A 13,705-nucleotide genomic window follows, 5' to 3' on the forward strand; every position below is an offset into this window, starting at 1 on the left:
TCGTCTTGGCGATCTTAAGGGTCCTATCAGGTAATTTACACAAGGCAGCTACATAACCAATGATGTCCATGACGAGGTCTGGGGACATCTTTCCATCATCTGTTATCCAATTAGAATTCTCCAATGTAGCTAATAATGTTCTCTTGATTGTGGAGACATCAGCAGTTATTTCACTGAGCACATGGTTTGTAGTGTGCTCCCTTACAAGATCTACAATTTTATGTAATTCTGGAATTATACCTGGCAAGAAGTTCATACCTCCAGAAAATTTCTTCAGAAATTCAGTTTTAAATTCATCATATGTCCTAGCACGATGGAGCTTATCTGAGCGCAATAAATTGCTTGCTGGACATCTTTCCTGGCTTATGCAAGATGAAAAAATAGCAATTTTCTCTTGTTCATCTAGTATGTGGCGCTTGATGAACATTTGTTCGCACTGACTGACTAATGAAATGACATCAATGTGATCTTTGTCTGTGCCAGAGAATTTTGGGGCAGTTTTATCCTCGTGATACACAAACACGTGAGGTGTGGTTGTTAGATCAGCGGTATTTGTTTCTTGATCCATTTTTACTGATTGCCCTGTTAATTCAACTTGGACGTGTTTATCGTTGTGTGAGGGAATGGTGGAATATGTATGACTGGACCGGTGAACCCTGTTAACCCCTCTGTGAGGCAATTGAGAATCTGCAGACATGCCCCGGGAGGCAAAAGTTTCGGGAAACTTGACATGTCATATTTTTACGATTTATGTGTTTGGGATGATGGATAATGATGAAATATCAATAAAAATAATAAAATAAATATATTTTACCTACCCATTACTGAAATTACAGCTGATGAAGCTGATGAATGCAGTATGGGTATTCCATGAGGATGCCGCAGAAAGTAAACAAACAACTTTTTTCTATCTGGTGTTTTCACTTATAGCTTTGAACAGAACATTCTTTCCTTATTAGAAAAACTTATTTCTTGCTTCTGTGTACAATTATTTTCAAAACAGAACTTGTTTCCATATTCAAAAAATTGTAATTTCAACTTCTGAACTTTACTTATGCTACCAGTAATTAGAACAGAACTTATTTCCTCTCATTCAACAAAACTTTTCTTCTTGTTCTTATAGTTTGAACAGAACATTCTTCTCTTATTAGAAAAACATTTCTTGCTTCTGAGTACAATTATTTTCAAAACAGAAATTATTTCCATATTCAAAAAACTAATTTCAACTTCTGAACTTTTACCTGTGCTTCCACTAATCAGAACAGAACTTATTTCCTCTCATTCAACAAAACTTTTCTTCTTGTTATCCATTACTTCTGTTTGGCTAGAACTTTGCAAGTGTGTGGTAGTCACGCCAACACTCAAAACATAGTGCGACACCACATTCTTTACACCATGTGCTCACTCGGTTGTTCTTCCACGGCTTTCTCACAGAATGAAGGCAGACATGACATGATCGCTGTCCAGTCTTTCGGGTATGTGTTGGAGGCAGCTTTTGTAGATAGTGCCTATTGGCGAATCCCATTGCTACAAGTCTGTCAGCAGCTAGTTCAGAGTGGCGTCCAGGACGGTCATTGTTCAGTGTTCCATACTTGGTGAGCAGTTGTCTCACCACTTCCAGAACAAAGTGCCTCAGTGACTTCTTCTTTTGGGTTTCTGCCTTGTACATATGGTAGGCATTCAGCATTGACAAATCAACCATATGAAAAAATAACTTCTTGTACCATTTTACGGTACGTCTGATACACTCCACAGTACCTATTTGGGCATCCGACTTGTCAACAAGTCTCATATTTTTTGTGTAATCAGTTACTACGTCCGGTTTGAGGACTGGTTCTTTTGTTCTATAGTCCACTTTTCCTGATGGAATCAAGTTGCCACGATGGAAGGTGCTCAGCATACAAACCTCCCGTTTATCTGTCCATCTGACACACAGCAAAGGATCACTTCTGTAGAGCTCACAGGTTCCTCGAGCACTACGTCCTCCAAACTTTGGAAGATATTTCCTGTTCTTCCGGACTGTCCCACAACTACCAGTGTTATGATCATGAAGGAAACTACACAGGGATGGGGAAGTATACCAATTATCAGTATACAAAACATGTCCCTTGTTCAGAAATGGTGCCATCAATTTTTTTACCACAGAGCCAGAAAATCCTAGGGGATCTCTTGCAGGTACATCAATATCAGTGCCAGTGTACACTATAATGTCTAACACTATGCCAGTTAGGCAGTCACAAATAACAAAAATTTTTATTCCAAATCTGTGTCTTTTGGAGGGAATGTATTGCTTGAATATAAGTCTGCCACGGAACAGAATGAGACTTTCATCAATAACAAGTTTCTGATAGGGTGCAAAGAAGGAGCGAATACACTCCCTTATCTTTTCAATTACTGGACGAACCTTCCAAAGGCGGTCATCAGTACTGGGATGGTTGTTGTCTGTGAAATGAATAAATCGCATGAGTAGCTGGTACCTGTCCCTGGGCATGTACTTGGGAAATATTGGGGTATGAATCAGTGGATCTCGGTTCCAGTAGTCACGAACATTTTGCTTCTTTACTTGTGGCATCAGAAGAGTGAGTGCAAGAAATGTGTACATTTCAGGTACACTGGCATCATACCAACGTTTCATTTTATTGTGTGGAGAAAAAGGATGTTTGTCCTTCCTGAACTGATAATATCTATTGGTTTCTTGTACCAAATAATCAAGAATTTCACCATCAAAAAACAGGAGAAAATACTCCATTTCAGAACTGTTTTTGTCTACTCCAGCAGCCCTTGTCACTCCACTGTGAGTTGCATCAAATCTATAGCAATTTGGTATGAATCTATCACCATTTGCCCAGATAAACCCAGATCCACCAGCACTACCAATACCACCAGGCCTACGGGGAGGGTCACACACCCTGGGATCATCATCATCATCATCACTTAGGTTTGAATCATCATCACTCTCGTCACTCACGGGAATAAATCCATCACTGTCACTGTCTGCCATCCCCTCACTGTCACTACCACTCTCCTGTGCCATCCCCTCACTGTCACTACCACTCTCCTGGTCATCACTATCGTACTCCAAACCTGGCGATAACTTACGTTTCACGCCAGCACTACTCACTGATACCCCTGAGGTTGACGGAGTTTGTGTATCACTGTCCGAAAATCCTTCAAAATCGGTGATGTCATGCACTTCCCTCTCTTCACCAAGTCTACTAGTCACTTCAGAGTTCTGCAAAGTGCTGTCCGGTTCTGCCATCTCATCTGAAGACTGTGCTGAGGGCGAAAAATGAAGACTTCCCTCTAACTCCACGATACGCACCATCGCGCTGCCTAACCTCTGCGCGTTGCAGACGTGAAAAAAAAATCGGTCACATGTACTGTTATTACAGCATATTTTTGAAGGATTTTAGGCATATATTTGTTTGTACAAAATTATTTTATGATTTATGAGTCATTTTTAGGTAATTATTTGAGCATAAAATGCGAAAATAAAGAAAAAATCCACTCCAAAACCCAGTACATTTGTACCAGCAGGTTTGTTTACATATGACGTCAGAGCCCAGGCCCCTCTGAGTGCAACATGGAAGGTGGGGGGTATCAAACGATGCCACCCGTTGCCTGAGGCTCTTTTACTCAAAAGTCCCGACCCGGTATCCATCAAGAGAACCCGTCTTAAGACCCGACCCGGACTTAAAGGGTTAAGTATATTGGCATACGTGTGCAAGGCAGCGGCAAAGTCCACACTCTCTATGTCAGAGGGGGTTTCCCACTCATCATCTGAAACTCCCGTATTTGTTTCTTTATCTTTAGTGTGTGGTGAGGTTTGTACAAGGGGTGGGCTGCCTTGAGGCTCTCTTAATTGTGAGTCTGTTGTTGTGGCAAATTGTGTGTCATCTGGTATTAACGTGGGGGGTGGCGAAAATATTCCTGTCATTAAGATATGGTGTTATGAAATACGCCTCTTGTTTAATTATGTCCTAGCAAAATAGATGAGTAAATAAGTTGAATATAGCTAATTTTAGCACTGAGAAGAAATGAGCAAGTATAATTTTACTCACTTGATACAGATCGTAGAGGTGTGTCGATACAAAAGTCGATCTCGGAAGAAAAATACAGGTTTGATTGAAGATCTCTTGATAATTCTAGTGGTGTGTTGATGGACGATATTACTCAAGAAATTCCATGGCCTGGTGTTTGTGGTGGTTAACGGCTGTCCCAGGCAAACCTCAGCATAGAACGTCGAATTTCCAACTTAACTGTGAAAATAAATGAGTATGAGTAGGAGCTATGTGAATAATGAGTAATGAGTAGTGGGTGAGAAGTGCCTGGTGTCAGTCACACGTTGCTTGGCATGGCAGACTCGCGTTGTGATGTCATCTCAGCACATGGTGACGTCGGCTTCCCACACTGGTAGCTGTGGTGAGTGAATGAGTAGCGATGAGTAACTTGAGTGAAGACGGGTGAGTAAGATGATTTGTGAATATGGACTTGGTGTTTGCTTCGTCGTCTTGACCTCTGGGTCAGCATAGGCGGGAGAGAGTGGTGGGGCTTGTGTGCTTGTTGCTTCGGTCTTTCCTCTTCTTTACTTGCTTTGTTTTATATTCTTCTTGTTGCTGCTTGAAGTTACGTGAAGATTATAGAGTTGTTTTGTAGACTTGTAGGCTATTTGCATTGTAGGCTGTATTTTGTAGGAATCACTGTAGAACTGAAGCTAATCTTATAGAGTTTCGCCTGCTTTTGTAGAAATTTGCTTTTAATTCGGAGACGATGTCCGTAGATTCGCTGGTTCGTCGTAGAAGTTGCAAGATCGTATCAATATTTTGTTAAACTACTTGCAAGGCGTCGTGTGATCTCTTCACCTCTGCATCAGCATGATGATCGGGGAGACTGAGGGGGCTGGTTGGAGAGAATACTGTCAGGAGCTGGTTGTGTTGTTGGTTGTGAGAGGTATTCTTTTTGTTTTCAATCTTGATATTTTGTAGGAATTCAATGTTGATTCGTAGACGAGGTTCGTATGCGTTCGCTGCTACCAAATGTCATAAAATGACTAAATGTCATAAAAGACTTTGTGGTTCCTTTGTGGTTGAGTTATATATATATTAGACTTGTGGACGAGCGGTTTTTATATCTTGGAGTAGCTTCCCATTTGTCATGTAGTGACAGGAGAGGTAAAGAATAGTATGGGACTATTTTTATTTGTCTTGGAAATATTAACAAGTCTCTCACACAGAGCGAAGTATAGAGTCCCGCTAGCTATCTCTCTCTGGCTCTCTCTCTCTTTCTCTCAAGTTGCTAAGCCCTTTTTCTGACCTGCCTGTTCTAAGGCTTGTCTCCTTCTGAGCTCTCTTTCCTAAATTCTGGTGTAGCAGGGGTGTGTCACGTGTGTTCCTTGTGAGTGGAAAGTTCTAGCAGCCTGTGTGTGAGTATGTGTGTATGTGTGTGTATGGTCACTAGGTCTTTGTTCACGGTTGGACTGCTGACAACTAACTGCATCATCTCCTTACTGGCTACTTCGTAATCTGTCGTCAGCTTTTCCTCAGTGTAACTTGCAAGCTCATTTCCTTTTCCCAGGCTCGCATAGGGCTGTCTATCTATCTATTTATCTATCTATCTATTATGATTTGTAATTATAATACACACAGGTGCCACATTGACGAAAGTGGATCATCAGCTGAAAAAAAATCGAGTATAATTCCTCTGTTATTTCCCTATCTCTGTCAATAAGTATCCTACCATATATTTTTCCTATTACACTCAGAAAACAAATGCCCCTGTGATTACCACACACATCTATTTCCCTTTTTCCTTTGTACATACAGTATACATGTCTGTTATATACACCTGCAAAAGATACTGAAAACCCACTCTTAAAAATATTTCAGGCAGTGGAAAGAGTGCTGGACTATATGTGTCAAATTAGAAAGGGCCTGCTTGAGGGAGATAGTGTCCTATCTAAACTGGTTAGCTGTTTATTTTTTAGAGCCTACAGTCGGATACTTTCTGAACAGACCTTGTATAACCAACCCACCTGTTCCCTACCTGTCAACAAGTACGTTGGTGGACGGTTATTCCCCCTCCCTGTATAGTCCAGCGGCTAAGGCCAAATTATCAGGTCAATCGTTCACTTTGTCAGGAAAGCACCAAATTTTACACGGGTGTAGAGTGGACCCATACGATCATTTTTCGAGATGGACCCCCCAGATTTGGCCCTCCTGGTGGCTGCTATCTTGGATTTCAGAATGGTTACTTAGCAACCCATATTTTCTTCAATAACTCCAATAATATGATAAACAGAATCAACATTCCAATGGCTACCTCTATGTTTTCAGGGTCTGGCAATCCAGTGGGATCATTGTTGGACCTGGCAGAGGTCGTCCATCTTAAGTCCAGTGTGGCTGCCGGCTGAAATTGGTCTTGTGTTATAATGCAAGGCTATAAAAGATAGAAAGAAAATTTCAAGGCAAACCCTACCTTTTCATTGGAATCATTTTCATGTTCATCTGGTGTCGGCCGTCTTGAAGTCCAAGATGGTGGCCCAGTTCTTTGAAGTTTATACTCAAACACACCACTTGTATTTACTAGGGTTAGAGATCTATGATGTAGCACAACCATTGCCAGGACTGTTTCAGGTCTGTTCTTACTGGATTTTCAAATACCCTAAATATACATTTTTAGTAAGTTGACTTACATCAGCTGCTGCCTCCCATATTGAAAAGAAGGTACAGTAATCCCGCATTTTTTGCGGATTTTTTGTCTACGGTTTTGCCTTCTCGCGGATTTTCTTAGCATTAATAAGTTCAACAAAAATATCCTAGAATATACAGAAAACAAAAAATCTGAAATTCCCACAGCTTCCAATTGTAGCGCGGTAAACTCACGCCACCCTCTGTCCCTTTCCCGCGGCCCCTCTGCCAGTTTTACCATATCTAGCATAATTTTATTCTTTTAGCATAATTTTGATCAAATTTTCGAGTCTGGAATATTTTTTAGCATATTAGAAGTTTTAGAATCATTCTAGCATAATTTAGAATGGAATGGAATATTTTTGGAATAACTTTATAAAAGCTACAAATCAGAGAGAGAGAGAGACGAATAAGGTAAGAAGATGTTTGAATAGTTGGTTACTTTCAGTTTGGGCTTGGTTGGGTTGGATTAGGTTAGGTTAGGTTAGGTTGGGTTGGATTAGGTTAGGTTAGGTTAGGTTTTAGGTTAGGTTCAGTTAGGTTAGGTTAGGTTAGGATAAGTTTGAGCTTTGTACTTTACCCATGAAACCTAGGTTTTTCCGATGGATTTTAGTATGATTCATTCGATTTTCAGCTTCATTTCAGTCGGAAATGACCATTTTCTGTGTTTCCCCCCCTCCCTATAACCCCTGATTCCCCAAAGATCCCCCATTATTGCAGGGGGATGGGGGAGTCATATCTCAAAATCTGGTTATTTCCGACGGAAATGATGCTCAAAATCGAATGAATCACATCAAAATCCATCAGAAAAACGTAAGTTTCGTGGGAAAAAGCAGTATGGGCAGAAAACCGATATTTATCCTCTTACTGTATGTAGGTTCAATTTAATATTTTCAAGTAAACAATACATAATTAATATGTTGCACGAATATGTATAGAATTTTATCATTTAGCTTCAAGTTAGCATAATTCATTTTTTACTTGGAACAAATTTGCTCAATCTAGCATAATTTTTTCATTGCCCAAACATAATTTCGTTGTTTGGATATGGCAACACTGCTCTCTGCCCTGCATTCCTCAGTCCACGCCTGACTGCCTGCCTTTACTTGTCTGGTGTGCTTGCAACCGCACTATGATATGAGCCTCTTGCCTCCCACTTGCTTTCCACATGGCCCCAGGACGTAAGCCAGCCTCACCAAAGGCTAATAATACAATTAGTAAGAACTCCAAAGTGACAAGATGATCAAGAAAAGTTATGACCTTAGCAGAGAAAATTGTGTTACTGACAAGCTAAGAAACGACCGTGCGAGTGTTTGCTATCACCAGTTAATGCATCTTTTTATTTTGTACTGTTGTGTGAATAAATGTGTAGATAATTGTGTATTACAGTACGGTGTTTACGTTTTTCCTTCATAATGGAGTATGTGCTTTCAATCTTGTAAGAAGGTATTTCGGGATGAGTATGGAGGTTTCGGGACAATTCGCAGTCACAACAAACACAAAACAATTCGCCTTCATTAATGAAGATAGCTATGGGTGACGCTAGAATATAATTCAAAGGCGACTACAGCGAGGAAGAAACAAGTTAATTATTGACTAAAGGTGCAACTAATAAATAATATCCAGAACCTACGCTACTGAACATAGACACTGCTGGATCCCCCAGAAATATGGTTATTAAAGTACTGATTAATTAATAATAAGTATATTGATAAAAGTATTGATTAGTATATTTACAGAATGGCGGGGAATCGTCCAGGGTGCGAATTGTTCTGAAGGGGAATCGTCCATGTTTTGACGGGGAATTGTCTGACGGCGAATTGTCTCGCAATCAGTATGGACATGGCCTGTGTGATGGGCTGCATGGTGGACACAAGTGTAAGATTCAATTGTTAATAGAGTATTCGCGGAATTGACTTTTCGCGGGGGTTATAAGAACATAACTACCGCGAAATATGCGGGATTACTGTACTGCCATGAAGCTGTATCACATTTTAAGTTATCTTAGTTAACTTCATTATAATTCTAATCAGGCTTAATGTTCTGAATAATCTGACTGGAAAATGATTTTAGAGCCAGCTGTTGGTAGGTACAAACATAATGGATGTAAAAAGTGAATATTGAAAACTGAAATATAAAAGCCCAACTTGCTTGGCCCAATACTGAAATACAGAAGCCCAACTTGCTTTGTCCTTTTCCACATACCGGTATATGAGAGGCTATATCTGCAAAATTGAGTATGAAGTACATTTATACCATTTTCTTTCAGTTCAGAGACTACAAGTTCGTTCTCAAGCCCACCTTACAAGACACACAAGAGTTATGTCAGTTGGTATGTTCATGTATGTGTACAGTGATTTATGGTGCTAAAGTACTGTAGTTGGATCTGCGGGTGTTGGGGTCTTTGGGCAGGAGAGTTGAGTGGGATCGCTGGGTGGATTGGGGGCAGAAAGAGGTAGCGGTTGTAGCGTACCAGCTTTATCAGCTCTTGGGTGCAGGAAAGCAGAGTCATTGGCATTTTTTCTTGCCTTCACGGGTTGTGATACCCTGTCATTCTTTGCCAACAAAGGTAAGATGACAGCCTGGAAGGCATGGGAGGTCTTTCCTGACATCACAGCCAGTTTTCATGCTCTGTCCACCAAACCTGCATCTGTCTCTGGTGAACTCCACAAACTAGAATCGTTCATGGCAGTGGTGTATGACAGGACAATGGACTTGAAGTCTGTGAATGACGTGCACAGGTTCTTATTCCCAAAGAGGGCAAGGACAATTGAACACGTTCCCCCCACAGCTGATGCTCTTGAGGAACATACCAAAAGAGCATAGTACCAGGATGGACATGTTTGGGGTCAGGCTTTAGTTTCCCAACCAGAGCTCCCATCACTATCTGTCTGGGGTTGGCAGAAACTCAACAGTACTTGGCACCCTGTATGGACAAAGTTGCCTGTTGTCCAGAACACCTGCTCAGAATCAATCAGTTGCCACTGTAAAACTGCTTGCGAAGGGAACTGCAAGTACTACAAGGCTAACTTGCCATGTATGTCATTATGTGACTGTGATGGACATTGTTTTAATATCTGAATTTCATCAAAAAATCATGCAATAGATGTTTGCCATTGTATCAGGGTTATAACGGAAATGGGCTTCAGCAGGTAGCCTCCTTGAATTCCAAGATGGCTGACCTTCCACATCGGACAGTGATTCCATTGGCTTGCCAGACCCTGAAAACATAGGGTTAGACATTGGAAATATGTTGCTGTCTATCATAGTATTGGAGTTATTGAAGAAAGTAGGGGTTCAAAGGCGACCATCTTGAAATCCAAGATGGCTGACCTTTGCCAGGTCAGAAAAATCATTCCATTCAAGTGGCAGACCCTAAAAACCTGAGGTTAGCCATTGGAATTATGTTTCTGTTTATCATATTATTGGAGTAATTGAAGAAAATATGGGTTGAAAGGCAGCAATTTTGAAATCCAAGTTGGTGACCATCTGGGGCCCAAGATTCTGGAGGTCCATCTCAAAAAATGATTGTCTGGGTCCTTTCTACAACCGTGCAAAATTTGGTGTTTTCCTGAAAAAGTGAACGATTGTTTGCCTTATACGCTGGACTAGTAAAACCACTAACTCGGAGACAGACGGCCACCCCTTATGGGTTTATGGTTTGGCTCTAGATAGATGTAGGGGGTAGGGTGGCTTAGTGGTAGAGTGTCAAACTTGGGACCAGGGGTCATTAGTTTGAACCACGCCCAGTAGCTGCCATGCCGGGAGGGGTAGCACCCTCTTTTTACCTAGCAGGGCTATATGATCTAGTGAGGTCTAGCTCGGGGGAACATTTCCCCTTTTCTAGATCGATAGATAGACACACTCCTGTCATTGTTTCTTAATTTTGCATCATCCCTTAACTACCTGGAAGTCATCACTATCATCATAGCTTGGTCTCATCCTTGACCACCCTTGTTTCTAAATTACCTACCATGCCTAACACTTCTGCTGCCACTTACTCTGCCATACCAGCCTCACTTTCCCACTCATATAACCAGTCCTTTACATTAATGACCTCACACTTTCTTCAGATTTCTCTACTAAGCTTACTTGCTGAAATGCAAATTAATTTATTTTTTAAGGACTAGATACATTCAAAATGAGGGCTCACTGGGCAGTGTTTTTAAATTCATAGAGATTCTTGTCTAATGGCAGCTCTTGTTGCAGGTCCACAGCTGAAATTGACTCTGCAAAGCACAGCTAAGCAGTGTGGTCATCAGAGAGCCACCTGAGTAATATATACATGGTAAAGTGTTGACATTATATAGGCACATGTTGTGTTGTCTCAGTACAGTACTGTACATCCTACATGAGGTGCCTCTTCCAAATATACATAGCTTATACTCACTGTTCATATCTTTCATTGTAAGAAGCGTGAATCACTGGATGAGTGGTAGGAGATGATCCAGGATCATTTAGCTGTTGTGATATCCTTTGCATTTACTACAACCGCTGCATAGACACTGGATAAGGACTGGTAAAATAGGAACCCAGTGGTATTTTAGACTGCATTAATAGCTTAAAACTCAGCAGTGAACTATTTATTTGAAAATATGGTTACATAGTACTTGCAAGTGCAGAAGCAGTTATTGTTCAGTAATATTGACCTTTGTATCAGCAGTATTGTTCAGTGGAGACTAGTTTGTGGCAGGAATTAAGAAAGTTTGGGGGAATCTTATGACAGGATGATAAAGGAAGAACCAGATATAAAGATATATAGAGTCTGAGGTAGGTGACAAAATAGTGTAGGTGGCAAAAGATGAACCAGATGTAAATTTGAGTATGAGGTGGATGACAAAATAATGGAAGAGGTAAAGGAAGAACCAGGTCTAAAGTTACAATGTGAAGTGCGTAACAGAATAATGGAGGTGGTAAAGGAAGAAACAGATGTAAAGTTAGAGTGTGAGGTGGGTGACAAAATAATGGAGATGGTAAAGGAAGAACCAGATGTAAATTTAGAGTGTGAGGTGGATGACAAAATAATGGAAGTTGTAAAGGAAGAACTAGATGTAAATTTAGAGTGTGAGGTGGATGACAAAATAATGGAAGTTGTAAAGGAAGAACCAGATGTAAATTTAGAGTGTGAGGTGGATGACAAAATAATGGAAGTTGTAAAGGAAGAAATAGATGTAAAGTTAGAAAGTGAGATGAGTGACAAAATGTTCCTCAGTGACAATGAGACTGTACTGGATGCAGTGTCCTCAGCTGAAGTTAAGCAGTTCAGATGTTTGGAGTGTGATAAAACATTTTCTTTTAAGAAAAGTCTTAAACAACATGCAGTTGTTCATTCAGGAGTGAAGAATTTTAAGTGTGATGAATGTGGTAAACGATTTGCACAGAAGTGTAGTCTCACTCAGCACCTATTAATTCATTCAGGGGTGAAGAATTTCAAGTGTGATGAATGTGGTAAACTATTTGCACAGAAGTGTTGTCTCACCAAACACCTATTAATTCATTCAGGAGTGAAGAATTTCAAGTGTGATGAATGTGGTAAACGATTTACACTGAAGAGACATCTCATCAAACACCTATTACTTCATTCAGGAGTGAAGAATTTCAAGTGTGATGAATGTGGTAAATTATTTGCACATAAGGATGGTCTCGCTAGTCACATATTAATTCATTCAGAAGTGAAGAATTTCAAGTGTGATGAATGTGGTAAACTATTTGCACAGAAGTGTGGTCTCACTAGACATATATTAATTCATTCAGGAGTGAAGAATTTCAAGTGTGATGAATGTGGTAAGCGATTTACACTGAGGGAATATCTTACCAAACACCTTTTATTTCATTCAGGAGTTAAGAAGTTCAAGTGTGATGAATGTGGTAAACTATTTGCACAGAAAATAGATCTCACCAAACACCTATTAATTCATTCAGGAGTGAAGAAGTTCAAGTGTGATGAATGTGGTAAACTATTTGCACGTAAGCGTGATCTCACCAATCACCTATTAATTCATTCAGGAGTGAAGAATTTCAAGTGTGATGAATGTGGTAAACTATTTGCACAGAAGTGTGGTCTCACCAAACACATATTAATTCATTCAGGAGTGAAGAAGTTCAAGTGTGATGAATGTGGTAAACTATTTGCACGTAACGGTGATCTCACCAGACACTTATCAATTCATTCAGGAGTGAAGAAGTTCAAGTGTGATGAATGTGGTAAACAGTTTGGTCAGAGAAGCAGTCTCACCACACACCTATTAAATCATTGTGCAGGGAAGAGTTTCTAGTGTGCTTAATGTGGTAAACAGATGACTCAGTTGATGTCATCCAACACTGTTTAATTCATTAAGGAGTGAAGAAATTTAAGTGTGATGAATGGGGTAAATGGTTTTATTATAGGTTCTCTCCAGTATCAGTTCAGGAGTGAAAAAATTTCAAACATCATGACTGGAAAACTGCGGAAAAAAAAAAAAGTTTTTATTCATTTGGCACCTGACAGTTCATTCAGGTGTGAAAACAATTATATAGTTATGATAAATGTGGCCATGTGGAGAGGATGGAGAGTGAGAGACTGACGAGGAGAGTGTATGTGAGTGAGGTGGAGGGGGAGAGAGGGAGGGGGAGGCCGAGGATGAGGTGAAGGGACGGAGTGGAGAAGTATATGAGGGAGGGAGGTGTGAGCTGGGAGCAGGGCAGTGAAATGGCGCGAGACAGGGCGACATGGAGGCGATTTGTTTGTGGCCACCCTGTATGGGATTAAGGCGTCTGGCAATAGATAGATAGATTAATGTGACAAAGCTTGAAGAAGAAATCAGGCTTTAACCAGGCATCCCCCCCGTTTCCTTGCTCGCTGTTGTTGTGGGGGGGCTTCAGAGACATCGATTGGGTCTTGACGAGTGGCGGAGCTATGGTGGGGTCTCTACTTTGCCCTCTCCCCTCTCCTTGGGTCCCTGTCACTGCTTCAACTTTATTTTGCAATGATCTTTTTCCTATTGCTTCTTCCTTCCTTTTCCCCTATCATCACCAAATAG

General features: G+C 40.6%; 1 protein-coding gene across 1 annotated transcript; it reads left to right on the forward strand.

Annotated features, from left to right (window-relative positions):
• The first annotated feature begins 11,830 nt into the window (after positions 1 to 11,830).
• LOC145391919 (uncharacterized) lies at positions 11,831 to 12,961 on the forward strand. Its single transcript, XM_080266410.1, has one exon. It carries the CDS (start codon positions 11,831 to 11,833, stop codon positions 12,959 to 12,961), a length of 1,131 nt encoding a protein of 376 aa, XP_080122536.1.
• Positions 12,962 to 13,705: the final 744 nt, after the last annotated feature.

This window comes from Coenobita brevimanus, chromosome 20 (genome assembly GCF_032717465.1).
Source record: "Coenobita brevimanus isolate Jiangsu-jjx chromosome 20, ASM3271746v2, whole genome shotgun sequence".
Classification (NCBI taxonomy): domain Eukaryota; kingdom Metazoa; phylum Arthropoda; class Malacostraca; order Decapoda; family Coenobitidae; genus Coenobita; species Coenobita brevimanus.